The sequence below is a fragment of the Erythrolamprus reginae genome, chromosome 1 (genome assembly GCF_031021105.1).
Source record: "Erythrolamprus reginae isolate rEryReg1 chromosome 1, rEryReg1.hap1, whole genome shotgun sequence".
In the NCBI taxonomy this organism is placed as follows: Eukaryota; Metazoa; Chordata; class Lepidosauria; order Squamata; family Dipsadidae; genus Erythrolamprus; species Erythrolamprus reginae.
This window is the reverse complement of record NC_091950.1, coordinates 44,168,968-44,186,755: the sequence shown is the minus strand read 5'-3', so window position 1 is coordinate 44,186,755 and position 17,788 is coordinate 44,168,968. Positions and strand designations below refer to the sequence as shown.

Here is a 17,788-nt window from a genome sequence, read left to right as displayed (position 1 = left end):
TTTCTTCTCTCTCTGCCTTTTGCTAAACCGTAGATTCCCATTTTCCTGGGATGCCATCATTACCCGCATGGCACACAATTTAATCTTAACTGGTTGTGTAGTCATCCGTCCACGTGAAGGTCAGGGTTCCAGGGAGTCACCCTTTTCAAAAATGCTGAAGGAGGGCTTGCTACAAACAGGCATATGCAGCAAACACCTGGCTTACCACCTGTCTATAAGCTGAGCTGCCAGGTGACAGAAGAATTAAGGAGGCTCAGTAACAAAAGAATGAAGGAGGTTACAGGGTGCAGAAGCACAACTCAACAGCTGGGATATTTTGCCTAATTGAATGCCTTAAACATGTGTACTAGGGAGGAAAGATACACACATTTCAACAATTTAAAGCCAACAGTCCCTGAACTCCTACGTTCCATCTGAAATGAGACTGTAATCCAAATTACTGCAAGGGAATTCCAGACAATGTTTCAGCATGACATCACAGGGGCAGATGAAGGTTAATGGTACCACTTGTCTTTCCTTGTTGTTGTTGTTGTTTTGCCTAAGCAAGCAGAGAATCAGAAAGTGGCATCTGCTTATCCATGTGTATTCCCTGAGCTTAATTACATCAAAGAGAAATGAATTATGGGGGAAAAAAGACCTTATGAAATTAAATGAACCATAAACTTTGATGCAGGCCTGAAAGGCCTTAAATATGTTAAAGGTAAAGTCAAATATTTTTCTTCCCTCACAATTTTATTTATTTATTTATTTATTCATTTGTCCAAAACACAAATACATAGGAAGAAAAATAGACATGTAGTAATATATATAAGGGTAAAGTGAACTTAGAGGAGAGGATATATGAAAGAAAGAAAATATATATGATAAGTGAGAGAAAGGAAAGACAATTGGACAGGGGACGAAAGGCACACCAGTGCACTTATGTGCGCCCCTTGACAATGGACTGCTCCCCAAATGTGTAGTTGGAAGCAAAAACAACACACTCACTCACTCACACACACACACACACACACACTCACTCACACACACAGACTCTCAGTCACACACACACACAGAGACACAGGTTCACACACAGACATCAGGGCCAAATGAAACAGCCATCTTCAATATACAGTACATCTTCCGTTATATAACTGGATGGATCTAATGGGTGTTGAACTGGCAGCCACCTTGTGACATTATCTCCAGTTTATAAAAAAAAGAGTTGAATTCAAAACAAAATTAGATAGAAGATTAAAGAAATGTTGGTTACTTTTTAAAAATACAAAGTACAGTGGTACCTCTACTTACGAACTTAATTTGTTCCGTGACCAGGTTCTTAAGTAGAAAAGTTTGTAAGAAGAAGCAATTTTCCCCACAGGAATCAATGTAAAAGCAAATAATTTGTGCGACTGGGGAAACCACAGGGAGGGTAGAGGCCGTTTCCTCCCAGGAGATTCCTAGAGAGGCCCCACAGATGCTTTTCCGGCTCTATTTCCTCCCAGGAGATTCCTAGAGAGGCCCCACAGAGGCTTCTCCCCGCCTTTTCTGGCCCTGTTTCCTCCCAGGAGATTCCTAGGAAGGCCCCACGGAGGCGTCTCCCTGCCTTTTCCGGTTACAGTTTCGGAGGCTCAGGTTTGTAAGTGGAAAATAGTTCTTGAGAAGAGGCAAAAAAATCTAGAAAAGTTTGTAAGTAGAGGCGTTCTTAGGCAGAGGTACTACTGTAGTAGATCTTTGCGAAGGGGTTATAAAAGAGCTGGTTCAGATTGAAGGGGGCAGAAGGGGGAAGCTAACGTCTTTCCTTGCTACAATCTTGATGGAAATCTATTATTCCAGAACTGCTATTTACACTGGAAAGAAAAGTCCTAAAAGTGTCAGTGAAGGTACTCTCTCAAATGGAAATAAGAGCTTCAAAAAAGTGATTTGCATCAGAATCTCTACAAGAAAGAAAAGGTTCAGCTGTTCCTTGCCTGATAAAATACCAATAATTAACTCTTTGACTTCACAATAGCAATAGCACTTAGACTTATATACCGCTTCATCATGCTTTACAACCTCTATAAGCGGTTTGCAGAGTCAGCATATTGCTCCCAACTATCTGGGTTCTCATTTTACCCACCTCGGAAGGATGGAAGGCTGAGTCAACCTTGAGCCTGGTAAGATTCGATCTCCCAAACTGATGGCAGCCAGCAGTCAGCAGAAATAGCCTGCAGTACTGCACTCTGACCATTGCACCCCCGTGGCTCATCATAGCTATAATTTATGCAAAGTTCTACATACAAATAGCAAATGAAATGTCTAGGGATTTTTATTATTTTATTTACTTCTATCTCATCTTTGTTATCTATATATATAAAAGCCAAATATCATTTATTCATCACAAAATCTCCAGAACTGTAAAGCTGACAAACTTGAAACTTGGCATGTATGTTCCTCTTGGTTTCTAAGTGCTCGCTAAGAAAGGATTTTTCAAAATGACCATCAGATCATTAGTATTTCTTATACTAACACGCTCTGATGCTAGAATTAATGTTTTCTCCCCCTCCCCACCTGAACTCTGTTCCAACTGCCCTTGCGAAATAGAAGACCAGCTCCTGCAAGCCGGGAAGCTGAACTGCTGATTTCTGGCACACCAGCTGGTCTTGGTGCGAGCCTGTGTACCAGGGACCAGAAGACCAGATGCCAGTGCGCATGTGTGCACTGGAAACCAGAAGCTCAGCTTTCCAGTGAGCACATGAACACCAGGGAGCAGCTCTTCCAGTTCCCGGGGTTCCTACACATGTGCACCAGGGAGCCGATCTGGTTTCTAGCACTTCCCTGCGCATGCTCCTATTTCAGCACTCGTTGCCGAAAAGATTCACCAATACTGACAAAGTGGAATGCAATACTTCCAAAGCCACCTTCTTATTTTTGTATGTTTAATTCTATAGTGTAGGAGCTGCATCACTACTCCTTCTATTAGACCCAACATTAAAATGCTATTTATGGGCAAATAGGGGATCGTGAATTAATTTATTAAATTTATAGCCGCCCAACTCCTGTCGGACTCTGGGCAGCATACAGCAAGTAAAAAAACAATATAAAACAATTTAAAAACCCTATAATAAAAAGCGTTCATCATTTCTAGGCCGGAGCTAGATGCTATGGCTCAACAACCCCAGGTCTGCCGGCAGAGCCAGTTTTTAAGGCTGTCCGAAAGGCCAGCAGGGTGGCGAAGGTACAGATCTCCAGGAGAAGCTGGTTCCAGAGACCCAGAGCCGCCACAGAGAAGGCCCTTCCATGTGGTCTCACCAGTCAACATTGTTTGGCCGATGGGACCTGGAGAAGGCCAACCTTGTGGGCTCTAATCGGCCACTGGGAAGTGTGAGGCAGAAGATGGTCCCATGAATGGAACTGTCTGAAATTCAGAAATTGCATTTGCTGTAGAACACGTAGTTAAGTTATAGAAATGCTTTTTTTCCCCAACTACATGCTTTTTACTATTCTGTCATTTTTCAACAAAAGCACTGTATATTACATTTAAATCTGATGACTGAGAACGAGATAATGAATGATCATGTCAGAATTTTATAGATTTATTCTGTGAGTGGTTACTATATTATTGTATTTATTTGCTTCACTGTTTTTGTTCTTTTAGATTTTTGCTGTCCATTGACAGAATAAATATTATTGATTGGCTCAGTTTAGGAAAATCATGCGGCTAAACAATAACGCTAGTATGCAATGGGCAAAACTATTTAAGACTAATTCTTAGCACTCTCGTTTCTTTATCTTTCAAAAAAATAGGATGAGAACTTGGATGTTAAAACAGGTAGAGAATAGAACAGTGATGCAAACGGAAGATCGGCTTCCAAGAACAAACTGCAAACAAGCGTATATAAACATTCCTTGAAACAACATTTTTATTAAAAAATTAAATAGGATAAAGGGTTTAATATTACAAGCCCCTACAGGAATGATTTCATTCCCAATTCTACTTCTTTTGTGGATTATTTTGCAACCCAACAAGAATAAAAATGCTTAAGTGAGATTACAGTGATGGCCAACCCTGATCAGCTCCGACTCTGATTAGGAAGAGTTTATTGTATCCATGATGCCTCTGCTCCTCTCCTTCCAGTTTTGCAACTTACAATCCAGATCTGTAATCGAACTGGTTACAATGGATAGCCAACTCCATGAGGTCAATCTGAAGAAATACACCAGAAAAAGAAACTTGCCAGTCTGCATAGAGAACCCAACTATGTAAGTACAGTTGGCTGTCTGGTGTGGCTATTACAAAACTGATCTGGGACACAAAGATTATTAAATTACAATATTTTTCAGAGTATAAGATGCACCTTTTTACCCCCCCCAAAAGAGAGTGAAAACTTGGGTGTCTTATACACTGAATGTAGCTCCAGCCTGCCACCCACCCCACCCTCTTTGGCCTCTGCCTTCCAGCAATTTGCCTCCTTGAAGCAAGCAGCACAGAACCTGTTAAATCAAGCAACTCATTATCAGCTTCCCGCCATGTGCTAAACTGAAAGTGAAACTAGCTGCAAGAAAGCAAATTGCTGGGAAAGACACGCAGATTTTTATTTTCTGCTGAACTGGATGCAAGGAGTTAAGTCAATAACTAAATGTCTGTAGAATTTTTAAAGACTGCTTTATTATTGTTCTATGCCACGTAACAAAATGAAGAAACTTTTGAAAATAAATGCTTGATCTGAAGAGGGCCAGTGCTATTGTATCTTCTTTTAAATAGCAGAGAATAATGTATCCTTCCAGAAAGCCAATTTTAACAGGCCTGTACAAGTATAGTCTGAAATGTAACAGTGTCCTGTTTAGTATTAAGATAAAGCAGCTGAGTTAAATCCTGACTTAGTTATGTTTGGAGTAGACCTATTTAAATAATTGGGAGGAGTTAGTGTGATTACATTTAAGAAAAATTTCTGCCATTAATATATTGCCATAATGTGCATTTCTCCAATTCTTTGCTATTTCTATGGGTCAGGCACACATGCACAGAAATACCCAGCAAACAGTGTATATCATCGCTGTTTGCTAAATTGCTGAGAGGCAGAGGCCTTTTTCCTTTGTTTTCCTCCACCAAAACTAAGGTGTGTCTTATACTTCAGTGCTTCTTATACTCTGAAAACTACGGTACATTTGATTCCAAAATTATTTATGTGTATTTTTTTCTTGCGCCAACAAAATACTTTCTCTGAAGTAGTAGAAATTTCTATTCTAAAGATGTTTGACAGACAGACTTTCATTTTCTCAAATGCAATGAGGAGGTAAAGTTACCAACCGGAAGTTTTACCTCTTTTGGAACATCTCTTTGGAAACAAATGAACTCAAGAGACATGCAAAACTTGTGGTCCTCCAGATGGTGTTGGATGTCAGCCTCCAGCAACCCTCATCATTGGCCATGCTGGCTAGGGCTGTCAAAAGTTGTAGTTCAGAAACTTCTGGAAGGATACAGGTTTCTCATCCCTGCCATAAGGCAAAGCAGCAGCTGCTCAAGCTAATTGTTGGCAAACTCCTAATTCAAAAAAGCATTTGTTTTGCTTGTTCCTCTAGCAATGAATAAATTATGTTACCATAACAATCTTTTTTCAGAGTAAAACTGGACAAAGTATTATTGAAAAAAGAGTTGTAATTTTACAAATACTAAAATAGTAATTCAGTGCCAAGATAAATGCTCCTCACACAAGAATAGTTCACTGGACTAGTCATATTTTTTCTTCTTGTACATATTGCTAACCTTTAACCAGCACCTTTAATTTAATAAGGTGATAAATCTGTACCTTGCCCGAGTGTGCCAGCGTAAGAGTGAAGTGTCATTGATTGAAAACTTCATTGTGTAAAAAATAACACCAGCATTTCTCTCTACTATGCTAAGCTGCCTATCTGGAAAGAATCATTTGAATGGAATGCCATTTCCTCATTGGAATTCCAATTTGTAAACTGAAGCAGTATAATTAAAACACAGTTTGCCAATTTGAGATCCAGGTCTTGGAAACAAAGGGGAAAAATAGTTTCCACTCCACCCCACTTTAAGTTGGCATAGTTAAGCATTCACAAAAAGAGGTAGTTTGACTAAGATAAAGACCAACGTAAAAACTGGATGTCTTTCATTTAAACGGGAAAAACTATTTTCCATAAAGCTACTTTGTTTGTTCAACAAAAGATGAAAAGTGTCATTAACGCTTCTGCTTCTAATAACAAATAAATGTAGTGGTACAAAAAATGCCACAGGAACCAGAGCAAAACCAGGAAGGATGAGAATTCAGAAAAATCTGTCTTACACAATTTAAGTGAAGAAACTACTAGTCTGTTTTACATTTCTTAGGGTACTAATTATACGAACGGATCAACTGATAAAATGTGGGATAGATGAGCCTCTTGCACTGTTGAGCTATAAATACATCCTTACATAATATAAAATTACTTTGCATCAAAGAGAAAAAAAATAAGTTCACACTTGCTTAAAAAAACAAAACAAAGAGAACAATGGAGAAAAATGACATTTCTGCCAAGAAGACAGAAATTGCCCTGAGATATCATCTTGTTTTTAAATTTTTTTAAAAAAACAAAACAAAACCTGGAATAGGGCACAGAAAGCTTGTGAAATGGTCCTTAGTCAGAAAAAAAGAGTGCAGGTGTTAATCTGTGGAGCTATTCTTCCTTCTGTGGTCAGCCTAGCCTTTGCTTGCCCCATCTCTAATAGTAGCAGTGAGAGTAAAAGAAGACCTAGCTTAATTTCCTTGGAACACAAAATAATTTGCCTTGCAAAGAAGCTTTGAACAACAGTAACACCCATGAGGTCTCCACTCTGATACAGCAACTTTTTGTAAGGAATTGAAAACAAGAAACATAACTGCTGTCTTACACTGACATAGAGATTACAGGCAAGCAATTGTCTGACCCTAGGATAGTATTAACAAACAAACAAAGAATACATTTGAACTTGTTTCCAAAGGAAGCTGCCTGCCCATTTTGATATGATTCACCTCTTCTGAAGCATGAAAATATGGATGTTATAGCAGAAACAAACTTTGAGAATCCTATTGATGTAAACAGTGCAACTCAAAAATGTTCACTTAAAGAAAAAAAGTTCAAGTCTCAAATATATTCACACAAAAGTCGAGCATTCTGTAACAATTCTTCTCTGTACACATTTTTACAGCAATATATACATTTGAATCCAGGACATGGTAAGTCCAAAGGAAGTTTGGGTAGCCATTTGGCTCTTCTTTCATCTCTGGAACTGATGCTTCAGTTAATTTTTTTTTTATGTCATGATCCAAATCAGAAACATTTCAAGTATTCTAAAGTCAAGCTTCAGTGCCTGCCTGTAGATCAAGGGAAACTGACAGGAATCCATAGCAAACAGAAGAGTTTCCAAGGCAGGAAGAGTTGTTTTTACAATTAGTGGCTTCTCCCACAATCTCCGTTTGGAGACAGAAAGGTTTAATACCCATCATCATCTTCCACATCACAGCCATAATCTAAAAACAAAGGAAGGAAAATTATTAGATGCAGTAACATCATCACAAGATAGTCTATCACAAGCTAGACAGTTCATTCAGGGCATAGAAATAGTCCCTACCGGTATAATAAACAAATGAACAGGGAAGTATAAAACCTACAAATAAATAAAATAGAATTTAATCAACTAAAGCACTTGAAAAGAACTAAAGTTGGGTCACCTAAGTCACCAAGTGAATAAATTACTATAACTTGTAAAGTATCAAATATCTTAAAGGTGCAAAGGACCGTTGAAACTTACCTGAACGGTCTTCTCGATGCACTGCAAGGAGAGTCCAGGATGGGTAGTTCTCAATCTGATTGGTCGGGACTGAGTTTAATTTTAATATTAGGCAGGCACCGCCCCCTTAGCCCTCCAGTCTAAAGGAAACGAAGGAGCAGTAAAGCTAACAAACTTATTTTATTAAACCCTCAGGTGATCAAAAACGTCCAAACAACCAAAAACCCACCACCTTCCAAAAGGACCCCGGTCCCGGATTCGGGCGGGTCTGGACTCTCCTTGCAGTGCATCGAGAAGACCGTTCAGGTAAGTTTCAACGGTCCTTCTCCAATGCACTTGCAAGGAGAGTCCAGGATGGGATATACCCAAGATATTAACTAAGGGAGGGAGAAGGACGGACCGGGGGCTCTGAGAAGGAAACCACCCGCTGTAACACCCTCCTCCCAAAGGCTGCTTCCGCAGAAGCAAAGGAGTCAATTCGATAGTGTCTGATGAATGAAGACGGAGCCGCCCAAGTGGCCGCCCTACAAATGTCCTCTAGTGAGGCCTGGGTCCTCCAGGCCGCTGTCGTAGCCGTACTGCGTGTGGAATGTCCGGTAAGTCCCTGTGGAACAGGTGATCCTTTAGATCGGTAAGCCTCCCTGATGCAATCACACAACCAACGGCTTATCGTCCTAGACGAGACCTTAGTGCCCAAGGTCCTAGTTGCAAAGGAGATGAATAAGGCCTCCGAAATCCTGAATCCCTGGGTCCTGCGGATATAAACCTTCAAAGCTCGTCTCACATCGAGTTTATGCCACCGCAGTTCCGAAGGATGAGTCCCATGGCTACAGAAGTCTGGTAACACAATCTCTTGTGCCCTGTGAAAGGTAGAGTTGATCTTAGGGAGAAAGGCTGGGTCCAATCTTAATACAACTCTATCAGGATGAAATCTACAAAGGTCCTCCCTAGTAGAGAAGGCTGCAATTTCAGAGACCCTCCTGGCAGATGTGATCGCCACCAAGAAGGCAGTCTTGAGTGTTAACAAACGGAGCGATATATGGCGAAGCGGTTCAAATGGAGGACCCGTTAAGGCATGAAGCACCAACGACAAGTCCCAGGATGGGAAGCGATGAATTGGTGGTGGCCTGATGTTGGTGGCCCCTTTCAAGAAGTCCCTAACCCAAGGGTGTCTGGCGAGGGACCTATAACCATCCCCGCCTATGATTGTGGATAAGGCGGCCACATGACGACGTAAGGTGTTGGGCGCTAGTCCTTTTTCTAGGCCCAATTGAAGAAAACTTAAGACCAAGGGAGGGGAAGCTTTTTGTGGGTCCACCTCCCGCTCCTCACAGAACCTGGAAAAGGAAGCCCAGGTTGTCTGGTAGATTCGTCTTGTCGAAGGTCTGCGCGCAGCCTGAATTGTATTGATAACTGAATCTGGTAAGTTATGACGTTCTAGGTGTTGCCGCTCAATCTCCACACGGTCAACTGCCACCATTGAGGCTCTGGGTGGGAGATCGAGCCCTGAGAGAGAGATATCCTGCGATCCGGAATCCTCCAGGGGGGAGACACTGACAGTTGCATCAAGTCCGCAAACCAATTGCGGCGCGGCCAGTAGGGCGCCAGCAGCAGCACCTCCGCCCGCTGCTCCAGAATCTTCCGGATTACTCTGGGAAGGATGGAGGTTGGCGGAAATGCGTACAGAAGTCCTGGTGGCCACTGTAGCCGAAGGGCGTCTACCCCTTCCGCACCCGGTGACGGGAAGCGGGAGAAGAAGCGTGGGAGTTGAGAGTTGTTGTGAGAAGCGAACAGGTCTAAGATTGGATTCCCAAACCTGTGTACAATGTCCAGAAAAATTGTGTGGTCCAGCATCCACTCCCCTGGGTCCAAGGTCTCCCGGCTCAGCCAGTCCGCGCACACGTTTTCCACCCCTGAAATGTGTTCCGCGGACAGGGAAGCTAGATTGACCTCCGCCCACCTGAGCAGGGCCTCCGATTCCCTCATCAGTCGTCGAGACCGAGTCCCCCCCTGTCTGTTGATGTGAGACCGGGTAGAGACGTTGTCGGTTCGGACTAGGACGTGCTGACCCCTTATCAGGTCTGCGAAACTCAGGAGAGCTAGGGAAACTGCCTTCAATTCCAGGAAATTGATGTTGACTTTCCTCAGGTCCGATGGATCCCAGAGGCCCTGGGCCAAATTTGATGAAAGATGGGCACCCCAGCCCGTCAGACTGGCGTCTGTTGTCACCGTGAGAGGGTATCGTTCCAGAAAGGGGGAACCCTTTGCTAGGGCTGGGGATACCCACCACTGTAAGGACCGTCGAACCCCGGAGTCGAGATGCACCTGTAGGTGGGAGTGACTGATCTTCCTTCTCTGGAACGGTAAAAGGAACCACTGGAGGGGGCGTAGGTGGTACCTGGCCCATGGAACGATGTCGATACATGACACCAGTGTCCCGAGAAGCTTGGAGAGGAAGGAGAGTTGAGGGCGTTGTTGTGACGCCAGGCCTCGAATCATTTCCCTGATGGTAGATTGCCTCTCTTGGGACAGGAAGACCTGGCCCTTCCTGGAATCTATATAGGTTCCCAGGTGAGCCAGCCGAGTCGTGGGGTTCTGGTGGCTCTTTTCGAAGTTGATCGAAAAGCCATGATCCTGTAGCGACTGAATTGTCAAGTGTAAGTCCTGCAACGCCAGGTCCTTTGTTCTGGACAGAATCACGATGTCGTCCAGATAAGCGAGTAGGCGCACCGATCGCTGTCTGAGACCAGCTGTTAGGACGTCTAGCAGCTTTGTGAATGATCTTGGGGCCGATGAAAGCCCGAAAGGCATGGCCCTGTACTGAAAATGGGCCCCATCTAGACTGAAGCGCAGATATTGACGGTGAGGCGGAAAAATGGGGACATGGAGGTAAGCCTCCTTTAGGTCTATGGATGTCATGTAGTCCCCTTGTCTGATGGCAGCCAGAATGGAGCGTAGAGAGTGCATTCTGAACCTCCTGTATTTTACGTAGCGATTTAGTCCTCGAAGGTTCAGAATGAGCCGCGCCCCCCCTGACGACTTTGGAACCAAGAAAATAGCCGAGTAGAATCCCGTACCCTGTTGAGGCAAAGGGACCTCCTCGATGGCTCCAATCTCCCTCAGGTGAGCTACCTCTTGGTATAGGAGCCTCTTTTTGGGAATGTCCAAGGGGGCACGACAAGGCAGATAGCGGCAAGGAGGAGGGCATAGAAACTCTATTTTTAGGCCCTGAGAAACCGTGGCAGTCGCCCAGGGGTCCGATGAGGTGTCTGACCAGACGTCCGAGAAGTGGATTAGCCTGCCGCCCAGAGGAGTGTCCGCAGGAAAGTCACTTAGTCTTTCTGTACCCCCTGCCTGAGCTTCTGAAGGGGCGTCGGCCCTGGAAGGCTCTAGTGCGGTCAAATTGTTGGGTCCTATCGGAATGAAAGGAGCCCTGACCAAAGGATCCAGTAAAGTAGGACCTCGACCCCTGGTTGTTGGTCGAGGAGGAGTCGTTCCAAAAGGGCTGTCTCCGATTGTAGGGGGTAAAACGCCTTCCCTGCTTCTTGGTCGAGTTGGGCATCACCTTTTTCTTGTCCCTGTCCTCCACCAATACATCGTCCAAGATGTCTCCGAAGAGCTTCTTGCCCTTGAACGGGGAAGAAGCAAGGGCCCACTTAGACTTCACGTCGGCCTGCCAATTCCGCAACCAGATGAGTCTGCGGGATGCGACCGACGAGGCCATCGCTCTAGAGGCGAACTTAGCGGCATTGACTGTTGCGTCCGCGGAAAATTCAGTGGCCGCTAACAGCTTGTTCAGGTCCTGGCGCATTCTCGCATCCTGTGGATCAACTCTGGACTGGATGTCTTTAATCCAGAGGAGCGTAGCCCGATTAAAGAAAGAGGCTGCCGAGGCTGCCCTTACGGCCCAAGACGCCATTTGATGGGTCCTGCGAACAACATTGTCCGCCCTTTTGTCCTCGGCCCTTAACCCCTCCTGAGATTCCGAAGGGACGAGGGCATTGGAGACCAGGCTGGTGACCGGCTTGTCCACGGTAGGCAACTCCAGAAGGTCCTCCATAGCCTGGTCAAAGGTGTAAAAGCGTCTGTCCAAGTTGGACGGGCCCTGCCCCGTCGCAGGGCTCTCCCATGGCCGTTGCACAGTCTCCAGAAATAAATGAGAAGAAGGTACGTTAACAGTCTCCTGCTTCGGGAACACGAAGAGGCCCCCTGAAGGTTGACCTGGTGCCGAAGGAACACCCTGACCTCCCTCGCCCGCCTGGTCAATGGTCATCTTGGCCTTGTTCAACAGGACCTTGAAGAGGGCGGATTTGAAAAGGCCAGGTAATGCAGGAAGCTCCGGTGGCTGGTCATCGCCGGAGAGCTCGTCCTCCGCCTCGCTGAAGTCATCCCTGGAAAATTCATCCTCATCCCTGGACTCCAAGCCGGAAGGAGAAACTGGAGCAAGCCAGGGGTCCCTGAATCTCGATGGAATAGGGCCCGCAGGTGGTGGCTGTTGCTGAGCCACGCTTGCTTGACCCTGCGTATAGGCACTGACAACAAGGTCCTGTAAGGCCTGGGGCATACTCTGCCAGGCATCCTGTGCAGTGCGCAATCCAGCAGCCGTAGGGGTGAAAGTGGCTGTTTGTGCCTGACCACAGTGAGGAAGGACTGGCTGTTGAGCAGAGTAGGAGGTATGCCATGCTGCTTGTTTCGCAAAAGTGGATGTCTCAGGCCTAGAAGAGGTAGAGGGTTGGAAGGGCCTCTCCGGTGACCAATCCCTCTCCGATGCCGAGCCTACAACCCCTGGAGCAAATACGGGGGAGACCGGCGGAGGGATGGTAATGAGGGGCTGGGCAGACGTAGTTGGTGGACCCCCAGCCCTCTGAGAAGATTCCAACTGCTTCTCTAGCGCTTTAATGCGCTTCTCAGCCTCTCTAAGAGCTGCCCCCTGCGAGGATTTCTGCTTCTGAGGCTTTATTTTGGGGGTAGTAGGCCTGGTGACACTGGCCTCCTCCCCGGCCGGAATTGACTGTTCAGCCATAGTATAAAAGGCGCTTCCTCAATTTACTCACAGAGATCGCTGATCGGTATCGTAGTGCTTCGCAAACGCTAGCAATAAAGACCGCCAATTGTAACTGCTCGGTTGAGGACTGCGCCTGCGTGCCCCGGGAAGAGGAGACACTTGGCGCCAATTGAGGAATGATTGAGGCGTTCCGGCGAAAATTGCGTCATTAAACATGGCCGCCGGACCGTCGTCCTGGCAACCAGAGACGCTCGCCGAGCGCGAACCGGCCTGCCCGTTCAATTTCGGGCTCTCAAGATGGCCGGCGCGACATTACCCAGGAGGCGGGCGGGACGTTTCTCTGACCTGCCCGTCCTTTGCCTCTTTCTAAACGCCTGGGGGAAAACGGCTTCAGCCGATACTTCCCCTGCCGCCGGTATTTATCTGCCAATCGGCTCCAGTCCAGTCCTCTGTTGATGTCGAGGGGGCGGGGGGGGCGCGGTGCCACTCCCCTGCTGTAGAGCCTCCCTAGGCAAATCAGCGATCCCAGGTATGCTCGCAACGGGCGGGGCGGACCCTCCCGAGGCGTCAACCTCTTCCTCTCCTCCGGGGTCTACCTCGGAGGTAGTCTCCCCGGGTGCTCACTCCAAAAAAACCGGCTTGCAACGGAGGAGCAGCAAGCCCCTGGATGAAACCCACTGGAGGTTTTAAATCCAGGGCTGCATGAGGAAAACTTTCCCCCAACTGCACCTGCAAGAAGAAAAAGACATAAAAGAATTAATACATAGAAAAAAACACAATAAATATACATTTATTGAAGAGAAAACTAACTCTAAGTCCCTTTACTGCGACTGAGTTTTTAGACTGGAGGGCTAAGGGGGCGGTGCCTGCCTAATATTAAAATTAAACTCAGTCCCGACCAATCAGATTGAGAACTACCCATCCTGGACTCTCCTTGCAAGTGCATTGGAGAAGCAGGGGTGTAAAAGTCAAGGCCCCTGGGCTGGATTCGGCCCATGGGGTGCTTAAATCAAGCCCATGGGCCGGCCTGGAAATATCAAAGGACTGGCCTGCGGTACCTCTGAGGGCTAAAACGGGTTGCGTACATCCCCCATGCCCAGTTTTCATCCTTCACGGCCATCTGCCACGCTCTGGCGACTGAAAACAGGCTGGAAACAGGCCAGAAAGTGTTGCAAGAAGCTATGGAGGTAAAAACAAGGCACAGGGAGGCCACACATGAATTTCCGTGGGCCCCATTTTGGCCAGCAAGGTACTACAGGAGGCATCTGTCCTGCCGTCCCCTGCTATCCCACCCCCCCCAGGTCTGCGGAGGACTAAAAGGCTGGTCTGGCCCTTGAAGAAATCCAGTTTCTCCTTCCTGGTATAAAGAGTTCTAACAAAAGAGTTTTATTAGGAATATTTATGCTAACTAATTCCTAAGTATATTGATCATTTACCTCACAGATTTTTCTATTATACCCAGCTATGTAATATGTGATCTAAACTAATCCTACCTACCTCCTTGAGAAGCTCTTATGAAACCTCTTTTTCAATTTCATCTCATCTGATTGTGCTCTTTTTTATTATTATTGTTGTTGTTGTTGTTGTTATTATTGTTATTATTATTGTTGTTGTTGTTTTGTTGTTATTGTTGTTGTTGTTGTTGTTGTTATTATTATTATTATTATTATTATTATTATTATTATTATTATTATATTTATATGCTGCCCTTCTCCGAAGACTCAGGGCAGCTCACAGAATACAATGTAAACAATACAGCAACAAGTTTTATGGTGTTCAAATATATTTCTTCCTTATGGTAACCTTTTTTTTTAAATGCTTGAGTCAGTGTTTACGTCTAGAGATGGCTTGAATTACTTCTGGCAGTTTTCTTGCCGAGCTATTCAGAATCAGCTTGCCACTGCCTTCTCACCAGGGCTCAGAGAGAGTGAGTGGCCAAGATCATCCAGTTGTATTTGTGACTCACAGTCCCCCAGCTTCTTATCCCGTGCTTTTAACCACTACACCAAATTGATCTTCTATATAAAATTACTTCCCAAAATTACAGTGGTTGCAGTGCCCCTGCAATTATCTTATCAAAATGTGGGTACTTAGTTAGCCTGCCTACCCTTATAACCACAGAAATGCTTCACCTCCCCTACCTATCTCCTCCCCCAGACCATCTCTGCCCTTTCGGCCACTCTACACTCTGCTGCTTCTGCTACTCTGATTCCACTAGCTCAGGGGTGTCAAACTCACGTTGACACAACTTTTTCCCCTTTTGGTAAACTGTGCATGGCCAGTGCGTGACAGATCCAGCCCACAGGCTGTGAGATTAACAACTCTGCACTAGCTGAACTTTGCCATCTTCTTTCTCCTGCTGATGAGGTACGCCCAGTGTGATCCTTCACAAGGCTGATGCTGGTTGGGTAAGACCTTTTTCCTGAGACTGCGCATGACCATCTGGTGAGGCTTTAGAAGGCCTCGCACACTTACATGACTCGGGAAAGACACACCCAGATGCCCGATAGTGCAGGAATTTTGCAAAAAGTGCAAGAGGACATTAATAGAATGCTAAACATACAATGGACAACCAGTAAGGAAATGGCAGTACTAGTTAAAAGCAATGCGATGGGAGAATTTAGAGAAATAAAACAAGCAGCAATAGAAAGCGCTCAGGCGGTAATAGTTTTGGGTTGGAAGGATGCGACAAAATGGACAATGCAAAATTGGTATAGGTACATGGTGGACCATATTCAATTTGAAATTATGGATAAAAGGATAAATTTGGATAATGAAACTGAATTGAGACAACTGATGGGACGGTGGGACAAGGCAAGACGATATATGATGAGTAGAATCCGAGACCAAGCTACAAGAAATAAATTGGAATCACTCTATAATATGTAAATAGATATATTGCTCTTGGGTCAAAGTGGATTATATAAGAAACACCCCCGATTTGGTGGTGGGATATGTGTGTGTGTAAGGGTGGTGGGTACATTTCACTATGCACTGTTTTATGTTGTGTGTATATTAAACCTGTTAAAAATTAATAAAAATACTTTTTTAAAAAAAGGGAAAGACACAGCCAGTAGCTGCCTCACCAAGAGCAGCACGGAGACCAAAAAAATGACACCAGCTGGGAGTTACAGAGCTGGCAAAGTTCAAGGTGATAGGGTTTTTGAACTGGAGTGACTGGCCATGGTGCGGGACTTGAAACAAAACTACTTTCTTGCAGCAAATACAGACATGCAAATTTAGGGCACAGTGTTTCGGTAATGCAATTATAATTGCATATGCCACAGGAAAAAGAAATCCCTACAGTTTATGTACTTTCTTTCCACTCAAATCAAGCCAACGTGTTATGATTATCCCACAATTCCTACACAAAAGTTGAAATCAGCATCCATTGCTAAATTAAAAGTATTGAAAAACATACACAGTAAATAAACACTCCACCCAGCCACCTCCCCATGACACTGTAAGATCTCACAATTAGTATATTCCACATCAAAGCACTGGCGATATGTACCGGTACATATTTATATGGTAATGAAAACTTTTAATACACAATTATATTGTAGTTCAAACAGAGGTATACCCTTCATTCTCCTTATTGAATATTATTTACTGGCTATATGATTGTTATTTATGCTTGGAAACCAGAGGCTATAATCCATTTATGAAAAAGATTAAGTGTTAATTGATAATCTATATCCTTGTTCACTTAATTAACTTTTAAAAGTCATTTGGAGTACATAGTTTAGAATAGAAACCAAAGGTTTGTGTTCTACTTTCCAATGCATCTGTCCAGCAAGTTCTATGCAATCAAACCGGCCTTTCCTCCGTGGTCATTCTGGTTCTTGAATATGATAAATAAAACTAAAACCTCACCTACAAAAAGATATTGACAAAATTGAACGGGTCCAAAGACGGGCTACAAGAACGGTGGAAGGTCTTAAGCATAAAACGTATCAGGAAAGACTTAATGAACTCAATCTGTATAGTCTGGAGGACAGAAGGAAAAGGGGGGACATGATCGAAACATTTAAATATGTTAAAGGGTTAAATAAGGTCCAGGAGGGAAGTGTTTTTAATAGAAAAGTGAACACAAGAACAAGGGGACACAATCTGAAGTTAGTTGGGGGAAAGATCAAAAGCAACATGAGAAAATATTATTTTATTGAAAGAGTAGTAGATCCTTGGAACAAACTTCCAGCAGACGTGGTTGATAAATCCACAGTAACTGAATTTAAACATGCCTGGGATAAACATATATGCATCCTAAGATAAAATACAGGAAATAGTATAAGGGCAGACTAGATGGATCATGAGGTCTTTTTCTGCCATCAATCTTCTATGATTCTATGTTTCTATAAATAAATTTGACCTGAGTCCTACAGGATCTCTATAAAATTTGCTGGCAAGAGACTGAGAAGCAGCAGCCACACAGATATTTTTATATGAGATGTCATTATAGATTATTTGGAAAGTGGGGATCCTCTTTAGGGTTTCTGTGTGTGTGTGTGTGGTCTTCAGGTACATAAAACAGCCTACCATTTCCTCCCATTAGTTGAAGGGCGCTGACACAATGATCTTCCTCCTCTTCAATTTCTTCTTCTTCCACATCCTCCTCATGATTATAAGACACTGGCCCAGTTTCCACCAGCACAGTTCCTGATTTTTCGACCTTTTCAGTTTCGGTCTGAGTACTTGGAAAGACCGCCTATAAAGGAAGAAAAAAATTGTTTTTAAAAATCCTCACCCTTTCCTTAAGAATCCAACTACGAATTTGTTTCGCTCACTTCAATTTTCATTCTATCAAAACTTCAACCTAAGAAAGTGATATCCAAGCTTGTGCCAAGTAAATGTAGAGGATAGTAAACTCCATTCTATTCAGTCACAATAGCCAGGGCCGCCGATAGGGCAGTATTACCGGGACTGGCGTCAGGGGCCCGGGCAAATTAAAAAATGAGGGGGGCCCGGCAATTGAAGAGGACCGGTAACTTCTGCGTCGGAGTGCTAAGGAAGCTAATTGAATTCAGTTACAAAATTGTTACAATTGAGAC

At 44.3% G+C, this 17,788-nt stretch overlaps 1 protein-coding gene across 2 annotated transcripts in view; it reads right to left on the bottom strand.

Moving 5' to 3' along the window:
* Nucleotides 1-7,073: 7,073 nt before the first annotated feature.
* BRF1 (BRF1 general transcription factor IIIB subunit) overlaps nt 7,074-17,788 on the bottom strand; it is a 319,000-nt gene continuing 308,285 nt past the window's right edge. For both annotated transcript variants that reach the window (XM_070751063.1, XM_070751072.1), the window contains 2 exons: nt 17,277-17,445; nt 7,074-7,472 (listed from right to left, as the gene is read on the bottom strand). In XM_070751063.1, coding sequence (XP_070607164.1) covers nt 7,435-7,472; nt 17,277-17,445 — 207 coding nt within the window. In that variant the 3' untranslated portion in view covers nt 7,074-7,434. The remainder of the gene's footprint in view (nt 7,473-17,276; nt 17,446-17,788) is intronic.